At 38.7% G+C, this 13,913-nt stretch overlaps 2 protein-coding genes across 4 annotated transcripts; one reads left to right on the forward strand and one right to left on the reverse strand.

The window, feature by feature from the left end:
- Positions 1 to 3,407: 3,407 nt before the first annotated feature.
- Positions 3,408 to 10,364, reverse strand: LOC102713496. 3 transcript variants are annotated; one of them, XR_001551337.2, is made up of 3 exons: positions 8,771 to 10,364; positions 8,078 to 8,206; positions 3,408 to 3,641 (listed from the first exon to the last, which is right to left on the reverse strand). XR_001551337.2 is itself a non-coding variant. In XM_006662229.3 (2 exons), exons 1-2 carry the CDS (start codon positions 10,332 to 10,334, stop codon positions 8,172 to 8,174), a joined length of 1,599 nt encoding a protein of 532 aa, XP_006662292.3. In that variant the 5' UTR covers positions 10,335 to 10,364; the 3' UTR covers positions 7,540 to 8,171. The 3 variants fall into 3 exon arrangements, 1 of the variants encoding a protein (XP_006662292.3); XR_001551338.2 differs by lacking the exon at positions 3,408 to 3,641 and adding an exon at positions 7,540 to 7,774; XM_006662229.3 differs by lacking the exon at positions 3,408 to 3,641 and having other exon boundaries at positions 7,540 to 8,206.
- Positions 3,689 to 4,827, forward strand: LOC102713216. The gene has a single exon (XM_040528291.1). It carries the CDS (start codon positions 3,872 to 3,874, stop codon positions 4,235 to 4,237), a length of 366 nt encoding a protein of 121 aa, XP_040384225.1. The 5' UTR covers positions 3,689 to 3,871; the 3' UTR covers positions 4,238 to 4,827.
- Positions 10,365 to 13,913: the final 3,549 nt, after the last annotated feature.

The raw sequence follows: 13,913 nt of genomic DNA on the forward strand, positions 1-13,913 counted from the left end.
TTTCACAAAACTCGAGTTAGAACTAACCTGGAATTGTGTTAATTACATCACTAAGAGAACCGTCTTATCAAATACACCATTTGGTTTGTAATATTTGGCATTGTTGACTTTACAGTTGACGCTATTTGATTTGTTTTTGTTTTAACATGTGTTAAATTCTGCTTATTTAGCGTGGTCTAGGGGTGCACACGCGGGGGAGGGGGTGCTCCCCTCCTTGGGCAGCAAAACCCCTTATCCCATGGTTAGTGAAAGGGCCTATAAGCCAAATTTTAAATTTCTAAAGTTAAATTTAGAGTTGATTTTAGGGTTTTTTTTCTTTTAGATTCCTAAGAATATGTAGGTAAAATTTTCACTCATAAATTATTTTTTAATCATTAATTAGCAGTATTGCACACGTATGCTTTCAAACACCAAAACAATTGGGCTGAAAATATATTAATCTGCAAATTTTAAGTAGAGATTTCTTTGTCGGTGTGTGCTGCATGCTATAGGTCCTAGGATCGTTTCTTGCCTATCCCGAAAATTTGATAGATTGACCCTTTTAGAAAACATATTTGAAGAATAGACCATACCAAAAACTAATTAAAAAATGAACCGTTGGCTCAGCGCCATCTTTTGCAAAACATATTTGCATGATTTGGCAATTTTTTGCCATGTCGGATAAATTAAAGCTTAGCGCCAAAGTCAGTGGCGTTGAGAGCAATTAGTTTTTAGCATGATCTATTATTCAAATATGTTTTCTAAAAGAGTCAATATATCAAATTTGCGGTCGCCTATCCCTTTTATTTCTTCTTTCTTCAATTTCAATTTAATGGCATGTAGTAGATTTAACATAAATGAAATATTAGATCTCCTTTTATTTTTCTTACCTTCATTGAATTTTTAAGCCCTCGTACACCGAAAGCATCTACATTGAATCCTCAATTTAATGTCATACTAAAACTGCAATGTATCCTCAATTTATGGCATATTTAATTTATTTGTAATAACACAACTCTTGTAAACCGAAAGTCTCTCCATTGGATTTTCAATTTAATACTGCAGAACATTAAAATTTAATGGCATATTAGATGTCAAATGTAATGTGTTTCAATTTATGATAATGTAATAGGCGAATAGAGTTTTAATTAAACCCCAGCTGCTTAATAAAGAAAAACCGGCACTCGCAATCTAGAAATCTTGGCTTCGCCCATAGCGATGTATTGTTAATTGTTGATGGTGGTTTAGAGGCACTGCTTACCCCTTGGCTAGATAGTGTTAGTACTAAAACATATAACAGTTTATTATATGTTTCTTTTGTGCCGGCAAAATCACGCAACTTGTAGCTTGTGATTCCCAATTGCGCATAGAGACATGCTATTTTTTTTAAAAGGGATAATTTCGTTCTTACCCATATTTCGGATTGTGATTTTACCCCTATTTATTAAGGTTTTCATTTTTACCTCTATTTTTTTAACTGAACCAACAGTATGCCCTTCTTTTGGATGGATGGACTTAATAGTGTTAACTTCAGGGTTAAAAGTACTCTTTACCCTTTCTCGGAAATTTCGTTTTTAGCCATGTTTTTTTGTCATTTGTTTTTTTTGCCATGTTGTTGTATATATACTATTGTGATTTACAATGGAGTATAAAAACTCAAGCGAGAAAAAAACAAGGCTAAAAATGAAATTCCTGAGAAAGGATAAAATAGTACTTTTAACCTTCAAGTCCGTTAGGTCCCTCCATCCAAAAGATGGGCAGACTGTTTGTTCAGTTAAAAAATAAGGGTAAAAATAAAAACCATAAAAAAGAGGGATAAGATCATATTAGAATCCGAAACAGGGATAAGAACAAATTTGCCCCTTTTAAAAAAGGAATCATGCTTTTTTGGTTGCTAAAGTAAAGTTGAAACTGTATTTACACATATGGGTGTATTAAGACGGCCACTGTGAAAAACAATTTACATACGTGGTCATATTAACAAGACAGTCTGCGAAAATAATTTCCTCATACCGTTATGTCATGTCAACCATCTCTACCAACGCATGTTATCTACCTATACAAATGCTCGTAGGAGTGTAATCAGCCATTTTATACTTCATTAATATGTAAACCCTTACAACTCCTGAGCGGTCAAAAATCCATTGAGAGCTAACAGAAAGTGATGTACCAGTGAAATATTTTTAAAACATGGTCTAACAAAGCATTACAAAACAAACAAAAAGGGATCAGTCTCCAGAGATAGAATCAAAGTTGGTTGGTTCTACTAGCATATGAAGATTAAAAATTTCCCCCTCAAAAAAAAAATACTGGAAGCTAGGTCCCACCTCTTTCAAACAAATCAAGGGTTAGCAGACAAAACATCACTAGAAAATCATGATGACCATATATATTCCTACAACTCCTTGCCAAGCACTACCTTCCATCTTGTTTTGTACCATCTGTTCACCCATTACTCAACTTTAAAAAGTTTGGATTGGCCCTCTCCTCAGTCCTCACATCAACTCACCAAACCACTACACTGTTCACAAGGCCTCTTCTCCCTTGGATTTTTTCAGTTCTTCCAGATTCTTCTCGCAAAAATGCTACACCAACAAGCTCAACTATTCACAAGATGGATGATTCAGCTATCAAGGAGGATTCCACAACTAAAACTACCTCTATATCAAGTAGACCATGTTCTTCTCTCTCCTTTACTAACCCAGATTTTCTCGTTTTTTCATACGCATGATTCCCGAATCGCTAAACGGTGTATTTTCTATGAAAGTTTTCTATAGGAAAGTTGCTTAAAAACATATTAATCTATTTTATAATTTTATAACGAATAATTAGTTAATTATGTACTAGTTATTACTATGATTTCTGTGCCAGATAAGTTACCTACATCCGAACGTGGCCGTAGCTGAAGCCCTTACATTTATGCAAAGATTGATCTGAGTGAGCAGTAATTTCATCAACTATAGAGAAAACATTTCACATTTTTGAAGTAATTTTCACCTTGTATGTATGTAGTGAGATTGCAATTTTAGTTTTCTCTTGATTGAGAATAGAAACTAATCCAACCTATACATCAAAGATGTATCCAAGTAACTTTGCCGGCTATTAATGAACAAAATTAGCTTGCAGCTTACTTGTCTTGCAGTTCAAGAATGACAAAATTTGATGATAGCAAAACCTTTCTAAGGATATGCACATATAGCAAAACCTATCTGTTGCCCTTCTGTCACACATATAGCTCACCCTCCTGAAGAAAAATATAAAATTTTGGAGTAATCAGAAAACTAAGCGGTTGGTTCAAAGAGTGGTTGCTAGTTTTTTTTTTTAAAAAAAAGAGAGCCATTCCTCTCATAAACATCTATAGTCGATGTAGATTGCTCATGCATTCTTTCGATTAATTCACAGAAGACGCCATGCCTTATAAGCCACAATACGTGTATGTTCTATTTTTTTTATTTCTTTATAATCTATATTAATCAGTATAAATTCAACATGACAACACCTAAAGACGATGTAATAGGGACCGTCATGAAAACCCAAAGTTTATAGTAGAGAAATTTTTATGTAAGTAAACTTTGCACGTGGACGTAGCAGCTTAGCTAGCTCCACCTAGCTGCCACTTCCACACATCGCCCCAATCGGATTATTGCTGGATCCACCAGAATCTGGCACAGAAACACATGCAATGAGTAAACCGCAGGAGAAGAAACAAAGGTAGAGAAACGTTTTGCAAACCCCTTATAAATACCCTAACCCCAACCCAAGAAACCCTCTCCATTACAACCAAGGCCTGAAAATTCAGAAGTTCGGAAAGAAACCGAGAGAAAAAAAAACAAAGAGAGTAAATTTCACAAAACCACGGATACCGATATCTGAATCGGTTGATCCACGCGCGATGAGAAGGCAAGACGGCAACTGCGAGGTCAACTCCTCCATAGCCCTCCTGCAGGAGAGGTTCAGGAACCTGCAGAAGGTGAGGGAGATGAGGGAGGGGAAGGAGCAGCTGCTGCAGTCGCCGCCGCTGACGGCGGCGATGGCCGGTGCAACTACCAGCCTGGCCGCTGCTGCTGGTGGTCATGAGCAGCCGAGGTGGTTCTCCCACCCGGAGCTAGTCCGGCCGTCGAGGCCGGCGCTCCGGCGGGCCGACGCCGCCGAGGCCACCGGGCAGCCGCCGGCGGTGAGCGTCGGCCGAGCCGCGCTGGTGCTGCAGAGCACGGGATGCAGAGGCGACGTGGAGGTGGACACCTCGCTTCACCTGTGAACTGCATGAAAATATAATAGCTAGCTGCCTAGTTCTTCCGAATTGATCGATTTCCTTTTGAACCTCTTGATTAATTTTGGTTTTGTTTTTGTTGAAATCATGCATGTATGCGCTCGTACGTAGATGCTGTTTAAATTTAAATTTGGTTGTAGTTCATGTTGATTAGATATTTAGATGAGCTTTAGGTTGTAGAGGGAGTGTAAGTGTTGTGAAATTTAATTCTCAAAAAAAAAAACTACTAACTACCGGGAATCACTGTTTTGGGGTTTTTTTGTGAGCAGAAATTCCAAGGGAAAAAAAAGGAATTTCACCTATTTTTTTTGCTGAATTTGAATAACTTTGCTGCTAACAGACTCACTTTTCAGTCCATGATTTCGGACAGAAATTGTGAACCCTGCATAAGTATATGCTTCTCTGTCATAAGAAATAGTTAGAAGTACTTATATTTTAGATAGAGTGAACACATATTTCACGGTTGTCTAGCTTCTGTACCAAAGCTAAATCTAACTGTCTACTACCACGGTCCTAATATAACTGCATTAGTAAATTTTTGTATTTAACGTTTGACCGTTCGTCTTATTTAAAAAATTTATAAAAAAATCTAAAAAAAATAGTCACACATAAAATAATATTTATATTTTATTATCTAAAAATAATAAAAATATTAATTATAATTTTTAAATAAGATGAATGATCAAACGTTGAATATAAACAATATAATATAAAACTGTACTTATTGTGGGACGGATGGAGCTTTTACGGAACCTAAACTACTTCCAGTGAAATTCCTTCTTTCAAATTAATTCCGGGGATTAAGGGGATCGAGGAGAGAAAAAGTTTGTGCAGGAATGAGATACAAAATGTAAAAAAATTACACGATTCAAAATATAAAAGATTGGTTTAAGAACGATCCAAAGTTTTTAACTTTAGTGATAAAAGGTAACTTACTGTGATCCACTCCTTAATATTTAAACTAAGAAAATATTGATGGAGCACATTTTAGCATTACTCAGAATGAGCTTTATTGACATTGTGTTGTGGTTGTGGTTGTAGTTGTTATGCTTTAGCCAATTAGCATAGATCAATTGTGTGTTGGGCTTCGACTAAGGCGGTGCTCCGCTATACTACACAACGATGCGCTATATCTAGGGGTGATAATGGGCCTGACCATTGTGCCTATAAATTTTAAGGGTCAGGTACAACATGAGTTAAAAATAAAATTATATAGAGTTTTGAGCTAATTTTTTAAGAATTAAATAGGGTTGTGAAAGAACCCACATGATTTTTGGCCCATTCCCACCACTAGCTATATCTAGAGGTACTAATGGGCTAAAACTCGTTGGTCCTTTCACAACCCAACTCAGCCCTTATATATTTTTAGCTTAAAACTCTTTAAAAATTTAACACACAATTTTTTAACCTAGCTCTTAAATTTTATAGGCCAAATAAATGACACATTACTACCCCTAGATACATCGCAATCAAACCACCCCCAAGTCCTATACCATATTAAGCTAGTTAAATCAGTAAAAAAAATTTAGGAAATGGAAGAGACTTTCCGCCTGTGTGTCCAGCTACTTCAGACATATAAATAACTAGAACAATAAAATGAGGGACTGAGATTAGTATATCACAGAGAACCGAGCGACGCTCGGGTGACTAGCCGTGCGGACACGCGAGCAGCCTACGCGAGTTCGATCCTAAGATCGCAACTCGCGTGTCTCATCCGAGAATTTTCTCCTCACACGCGTGCGCACCCTAAAATCTTAAGCATGTCGTAGGGACGCGTACGCGTGTGAGTGTAATATGTGTTCGTGTACGTCCTAGTTTATACCCTTAAAAAAAGATTAGTATATCACATACATTTCCACCTCACCTCAGGGGATCAAACACCGGAGATGCAGTTGCGCCTGCCTACTTGTGCTTGCATGCATGCGCCGGCGGGGAAGGGAAGTGCATCGGCGGTTGGTCGCGCCGACCGTGTTGGCTGGGGGCGCTGGGCCGCCGCATGCTGACGGGCCGCCGCCGGCCCAGGTGCCACCGACGGGCTCGTGCCAGCACGACACGGAGAAAAGGTCATTTTCGCTGAATTTAATTTACGTCCCTCGACCATAAAACCGGGTACAAAAGCTCCCTCATTTATCAATACCAGTTTAATAAATCTCCTTGGGCTGTTTTAAGAGAGGTTTTGGCTAACACGTCAATGACACATAAACGCCACGTCAGCCAAAACAACCAAGAGATATTTATTAAACCGGTATTGATAATTGAGGGAGCTTATCTACCCGGTTTTATAGTTGAGGGACGTAAATTAAATTCATCCAATAGTTGAGGGAGGGGAAATAACCTTTTCTCGCACGACACGGCCTGGCTTCTCCTTGGGCCGAGGGGGCAGCACGTGGGCTAACACGGCACGGCCTGCTACAGTGTTCGTGCCTAACGGGCCTGCCTAAGCAGGTCGTGCCGCCTCTGTGCTTGGCCCGTTTGTCCAGCTCTAGAGGTATGACAAACATTTCACCCACATGACCAGTGTGCATAAACAAACTTTGAATTGACCAATGAGTAGGAGTCCAAAACAAATCTTCCCCGATTTACACCAAAAAAAAAGTATGTATGCTACCAAATCAAGCAAGATATCAATCTAAAGATAAACACATAAGGCTAACCATACCACATTATTTGCTTATTAGTTCAATACATAAACAAAGATGTTCTATACTCCTCACCATAGCAAAATTCTGCTGGAGAACACCAACTTCTCAGACTGAGCTTGCATCGTTATGTAGTACAAGGTCAGTCCCAGTACTTGAATGTACCATTGATGACTCCACATCATCAGACCATAATAATCGAGGGGGTCATTGTTTGGCATTTCACGAAAAAAGCCAAATGACATATTTGCAAACAAAATAATTTGGCAATAAAACTTTTATATGTGTGTTCTTAGTGATCTAGAAGCAAATGTTAGAAAATAAACTACGATTAAAAAACGTTGAAATCAACTTCAAATTTAAGATTGAAAATTCGAATTTGGTTTATAAGCATAAGTGAAAAGATGGGGGTGCCAGTCAACTGGATGGTCATGGGCTGTGGGTGAAGGATCATTGGATCATAAATCAACTCGTTACTTATTAGCTCTATCAGATCAAATATAAATACTACTTACGAGAAACAAGTTTGAATTCTAGGCTCTGACCATACACTCCCCACAAACCAAATGAATAGTTACTAAAAGGCAACAATATTGTTGCCTACTAATATTATATATCACAAGGCAACAATGTTGTTGCCTGTGTGCCAACAGACAGATAATATACCAGTTACAAAAAGACAGACAATTTATAACATAAATGAATACTCAGTACAACGATGGTAAATAACATCTGGCCTTTGTACTATTTGACCATTTTCAAGAACAAATTACAAAAATGAACCTGTTTCAAAACTATTTTAAAAATAAACCCTTTGTTCCACCCCCAAAGACTTTGAGGTCCTTCATCTCTATGCTAGGGGGATTGGCACGGAGGTCCCTGCCACCTGGATAGGACAAACTCCACGACACTGAGTTAGTAAGGTCCACACCGAGCCCTGGCGCGGATACGAAGGACCTCCGTGCCTTCAGGGATGACGCGGAGCAAAAAACGGTTCATTTTTTAAATAAGTTTTGAAGCCGGTTCATTTTCGTAATTACTTCTCAAAAAGGGTCTAATAGTGTAAATTTTGGAACTGACATTGTTTATGACATAAGAAACAATTAATCACAGTGTAAAAGAAAATTTTGATTAGATGTATACAGAAAAACAGCTGATATATTGCCATATTTAGTAAGTGAATGTTCACCTTAAGCCAGAGAACATAGAAGCAATACTGCAGTGGGATGGTTAAATATACCAGCTGCTCAGTGTCTGATTGATAGTACATACAGAGCTTTGGATCAACCTGGAAACCCCATACCCTCCATAACAGATTCTGTGCACCGTAAGCAACCAAATCCATAAGTAAAGAGGAGATAATAAAAGGAACATCAATAAAGATAACATAACTTTATGTACTACTTGGAGGTAAATTTAGTTAACATGACCTTTTATATATATATACCGAAATGACCCTTCATATATTAATGCACCATTTCCAGGAACCTCCTTAGCTCAATATAAAATAGTAAGAAGCCAACAAATAAGAAAGCGTCCATGCAGATGAATTTAAATAGCTACATAATCTTGACATTGTTTTACTCTAAACTATAGATCCTTTGTTCTTTTTTGTTAGACGTCCTGGAGACCACAAACCTTCTGAAGTTAAAAAGTAATGTTTCCGAAGTATCAAGATTAGTTATATGAAACTAATTTTATTAGCATGATTGATGTTAAGCCATAAAAGATTAGGGGTCAAAACTGCATCTCACTAACGTTTTTTTCTTTTTTAGAAAAAGGCCAGAAGGCCCAGCTTTTTCATTAAAGCCAGAAAAGAGGGTTTTTTGCATCTCACTAACATTGAAAACGAAACAAAGTAAAGAACAGTGAGATTACTAGCCTTGGAGTTGTAGGACATAGAATATTGAGTGTTTGGAGCGATCACGGGTAAGCTCGATCCTACTGAACCCAAAGTCCCCACAGTTATAGTGAGCCAACTGCAGCCAAACAAATGTGAGAGGCTCCCCTCCTCTTGCCAGTTGCGCTGCATGCATCTCCGGCTTTGATTTTGCCGCGGCGTAGATGATGAGCCGCACCCAGATCTCCTTGATCTCCTCCAGAACCTCCTTGCCTGGCTGGGGATCAAGCTCTTTGAGCTCTGACATGATATCATTCTCTGACATGTCAGCTTGCCACTTATCCAACGTAGCCACAGCACTGGCATTGAGAGGCAGCAGGGAAGGTAGGCTGAGGAGGAGGTGCATCATATACTGGGACAGCTTCTGGCAGACCTCTACAAGAGCATCAATTTCTGCTGCTACATCTTCTTCCATGTCTGAGCTGCAGGGGTACTTACTCAAGTGTAGTTCTGTGACCATATGCATAAACACAATAGCAAAACCGAAATCGGCAATGTAAAATACTTGAGCATATCTCAAGAGAGGGTCAAGGTTTGGCCATTCTCGGGTCTTCTGGAACTCGTAGGGTTCACGAACGAAGTAGCTGGCAGCTCTCACGAGGCAGTTCATCACCTCACCTGCATTGACATACTCCACATCTAACAGTTTGCTTAACCAAAATATTTTGTCCTTGTTAACACCAACTAATGTTGCGAACTTTCTGACCGTGTTCATCACTTGTTGACTGCATGACTTTGCCTGGCCACTGCCCTCAAACCAAGTACTCAAGTTGTACTGTCCCATTGCATTTGACCACAATGGCCTCTTCTCTGGCCAACCAATGGGACCACTAGAGAAAAGAGACCAGGAAAATCGGGCAAGTCTGTTGTACTTTCGAGTCTTCAACCATGCCCAAGTCCATGGTGACATGATAACTCTGAATACAGCGCAAATTTCCAGGATGAAACCGCCGACAAACAGTGAATAGGTGATTGCCAGATCAGTTTTGCTATACTGACGTTTGTTGCATGTAAAGAATAGCATGAAGGCAACCAAAGCAGCTATCTGAGAACACGATCGAAGTATAATGCCACTCCTTGTTCTAAGCATAATGGCCTTGGTGTAGAGATCATCATACATCATACCAAGTTCAATTCCCAACACCTTGAGCACTTGGTCAGGTTGCCAAGTTCCCAAACCTTCTCGACCAAACCTCACTGTACTACCAATAAACAAGGTTCGTCCAGAAAAGAAGTTAAGGACGTCTAGCATTGAACGCAGACCAGTGCAGACAGTGTTGGAGTAGCAAACATCACCATCAACCAATTCTGGAAACTGGTGCTTACAGTGATCTCCAGTGGAGCTCTCAAGATTTTTAAAGCTCCCATACTTGAGAGACCATGTTCTTTCTCCATACTTGATAATTCCCGCAACAAACACAAATATACCTGAAATTAGAAGCCCCACGCTGTGCCTTCCAATAGACTTCCAGAATACATATAAGGCTAGGACAACTTGCAACACCAGATTCAGTAAATGCCTCAGCCACAAGTTGTTGTCCTCCATGGCAAAAGCAGTTATCGTGTCCTGCCCACCGAGATGAATGAGGAGGAAGGGCGCCCAAAAGAAAGCTAAAGGCTTGGTCCCCCTTATTGTGTCCCTTCCAATGGTGGCATCCTCATGTTGTGATAGGTAGCCAAGGGCATATACTGCTATCATGTCTGCTCCCAAATAAGCTATCCAAATGGAGAGCCTAAGCAACATGTTGATGTTACGCCGACGGAGGCCACCAGCAAAAAATAGAAACAATTGTATTGCAAAGCTTAGAAGCAATAGCATCTGAATCTCCCAATCATGGTATAGTTTGATCAAATTATTCATTCTGCACTGTATTTCCACTGTCTCGAATGTTCTGTTGGTTACAAAATGAATAGAGGTTATTGTGGCCTTTAGAATATAGCTAATTTCTTTTTATACTTGGTGTGGCATATATCAATGCAACTGTGGTAAACAGCAATAAAGGTTTGCTTCCATGAACATTCAACAAAAGAACATAAAGAAAATAGCAAATTAATAAGTTCTTTAAAACTATGTCCCAAGTGATTTGTTACAGTTGGGTGCAATTAGCAGCTCAAGCCTCACGTTATTACTGAAGCTGCATTGGATACTGCCACGACACATGGGGGTAACACCAGGCCAGAAGTATTCCATTGATTATCATATCTCAATTTCGTGTTGGTATGTTGGAGATCAAATTATCAAGCTATTACTTAGATTTATCTGTTAAGGTAGATGACCATGTCACCTAGTGCACTCAGAAATCAACTTGTATGATTTATTTGATCATTTTTGTAAGAACTATGACCTGTTTGCACCCTCCTTACAAGTTCTTATACTAGGACACATTTTATTACCCACCCCACAGACTAGAAATGATGAACCAAATCATCAAATGCATGCCAAACAGTGTTCAAAGTTTAGGCTTTCCTAGTGCCACCGCTTGGTAAAACGTCTCAGGTTGTCACATTTTTCAGATACTAGTTTAGTGTACATACCCCATGTTACCTAAATGTTTCATCACTCATCCCAAGTTCACTGGAAACAAAATTATAAGTATATAAGAAACAATGCTGATACAGAGGTACTTAGTGGGTATTTTACTTAATAATTGGGAAAATTTGAGAGTACTCCACGTTCTATTTTTCTGTTCATTGCCCATCATCCAATAGTTGATATTTACCTTACCTCATTGGAGGCAATAGATCACAAAATAGGAAATAAATTAATTCTATTGAACTACATATACAAAGATTGCTGCTTATAAAAGAAAGAGTATGAATGAAAAGGTTTTTTACTTTCCTTATTTCCGTATTTGGATTACAACATGTAAAAAGGTGATTTTAAATTCAGTATGCATATAGATCTACTACATATATATTGAATATGAATAAAATAGTTCTAAGAAAAGAATATGAATAAAATTAAAACTCTATGATCAAAATCTCATAAAGTCAAGTTTGATATTAAAGAATTCAGATATAAAGCATCTTTTTACAAGTTATAAAGATTTTAGTTGTATTTGATTTTTCTTTCACATATCCAGATTTTGAAAGTTTAAACCAATGATGTATTTGTTTTAAGTATAAAATATAATAAATTTACTTTGAATTTTGGTACTTCCATCTGTAGTCACATTCAAATGAAAAAAATAAATTAATATGTTGTTTTATTTACCCACTATTTCTTGCATGTGTCATTAAATCAATAAAGGCTTTATGGGTATTACTTCTTTATTTTTCTTGCTCCAATGTATTAATAATGAGGTGAAAATATTTTTTAATCAAATAAACAAACAATGGCTACGATTTGGTGTTAGGCCTTACCACCCAAGAGGTAAGAAGAGCACCCTAAAGGGCTATAATAATTAGCATACGTATTTATCGAGAGTGACACTAGGACAAACAAACATTTCCAACAAAAAAGCCATCAGTAAACTTTGTTTCTTGCTTAGAAACAAAAAAATGTAGACATCAAAACACGTCCGCAGCTGCAAGGACTGATGTGCGATTCAGAAGAACTGATGTAAAGTCCAAACTCCAATGAGACAACAGAACATGAATCCACTTGTGATTCTAATATTGGAGGAAGGAACAACTAAAGGCAGCACAATGTAAGTCCTAACGAAGCAAGTAACACAATGGAAACTGATACCTCGAAGTATCGTGGGCCTAATGGTGTTTTGCAGCTTCGCCGGTGTGATTTTCAGTCGTTAACATGGCCCCCGATTCCTCATGCTCAGCAGAATACTCAGGTCCTGGCAAATTTCAATTCGGTGAGCAGACAATGAACAGCAGCAAGGTGCCATTTTGCCTAATGTAACAGATGAACATCACAAGGTTTCACCATCTAGCACAGGAGAAGTGAACCGTGCGTGAGCCCCATCAGGTTGCCCCCTCCAACTCCAAGGTTTGAGCTTTTTCACCCAAAAAAAATAAAGGGAAGCTTTATGAGATTGGCCGGATGCTTTACCTCCAAAACCAGCAACCGCCTAGGCATGGCGATGGCGGAACCCCCGGATGCTGCCGACAGGTGCCATTGTTGCGCTGGAGCGCATCTTCCCTCCTCGCTCAAAGGCGAGCAAACATTGGCGACGGGGCCGTCCCACCGTCTCGGCTTCCAGCAGCAGCCGCTAGGAATAGGAATAGGATTCGGGCCGGCGTCGCCAGCAGCAAGCGCGCCCCCAATCATCCTTAGATCCGTTGCTTTCTTTCTCGCCTGGACGCGTGGCCGGAATGGACGACGGCGAAGGGGGGAAAGGCAAGCGGCGGCCCAACGGTGCCATTGATACGTGAGAATGCCGACATTGGTTCACGCTGTTGGAACTGTTTATAAGCTAGGAATTTAAATTCTGAAACTGAATTTCGTGGGCTTTTATCGTGTTTATTTTATAGGATTTGACTTTGAGCCACTGTGGATGTGGATATAAAAGTTATAAATTATTTTTTAAGAAAAACTAAGGAAGACCGTATAAGAGAATGGATAGTAGGATATAGAATAGTCCTAGGTGTAATGTGGTCTTTAAAAATATAGATGTGGACGTAACATGGACCAAGGCTGATGTCAACTTGTACACTTATACCATAAAACCTTACCAACCCTTAGGGCATCCATAATGTGCATCTAAAGTGAGTAGTAAGGAATAAAATATTACTATCAGGTTGTATACATTATGAGAGTAGTAAATAGCTAACAACAGGTAATATGCATGCTACCTAATCATAATTATAAGGAATAAACAAATGATTTTCCTCATCTTTCACTAGTGATGGTGGGGTCCAGCTTACTGTCCACTTTTGTTCTTTCACCATTGTGGCTACAACGATAACTAATACCCACTAACACAGGGCACACCCTTATTCATAAAGTAGGTAGTAAACATGGATGATGTCCTTATAAAATAACAAAATGGAATACCTTATCTATTTTTGTCTATACCAGTGAATTGGGACAACACAATGTACTAAAAAGATGGCCTTAAGTAATTAGTGTGTTTTTAAAATGTACCTTATACATTGTGCAACCTAGCAATAGTTAAAAATTACTTGTGGTGTACCATAAACTTATGGCTAACCACAGCAACATAAA

Source organism: Oryza brachyantha, chromosome 10 (assembly GCF_000231095.2).
Source record: "Oryza brachyantha chromosome 10, ObraRS2, whole genome shotgun sequence".
NCBI lineage: Eukaryota > Viridiplantae > Streptophyta > Magnoliopsida > Poales > Poaceae > Oryza > Oryza brachyantha.

Coding starts and splice junctions, on each gene's coding strand:
- LOC102713496 (XM_006662229.3), bottom strand. CDS start 10,334: ATGGAGGACAACAACTTGTGGCTGAGGCATTTACTGAATCTGGTGTTG. Junction 8,207..8,770: donor CTATGTCCTACAACTCCAAG/GCTAGTAATCTC, acceptor TACGGTGCACAG/AATCTGTTATGGAGGGTATG.
- LOC102713216 (XM_040528291.1), top strand. CDS start 3,872: ATGAGAAGGCAAGACGGCAACTGCGAGGTCAACTCCTCCATAGCCCTC.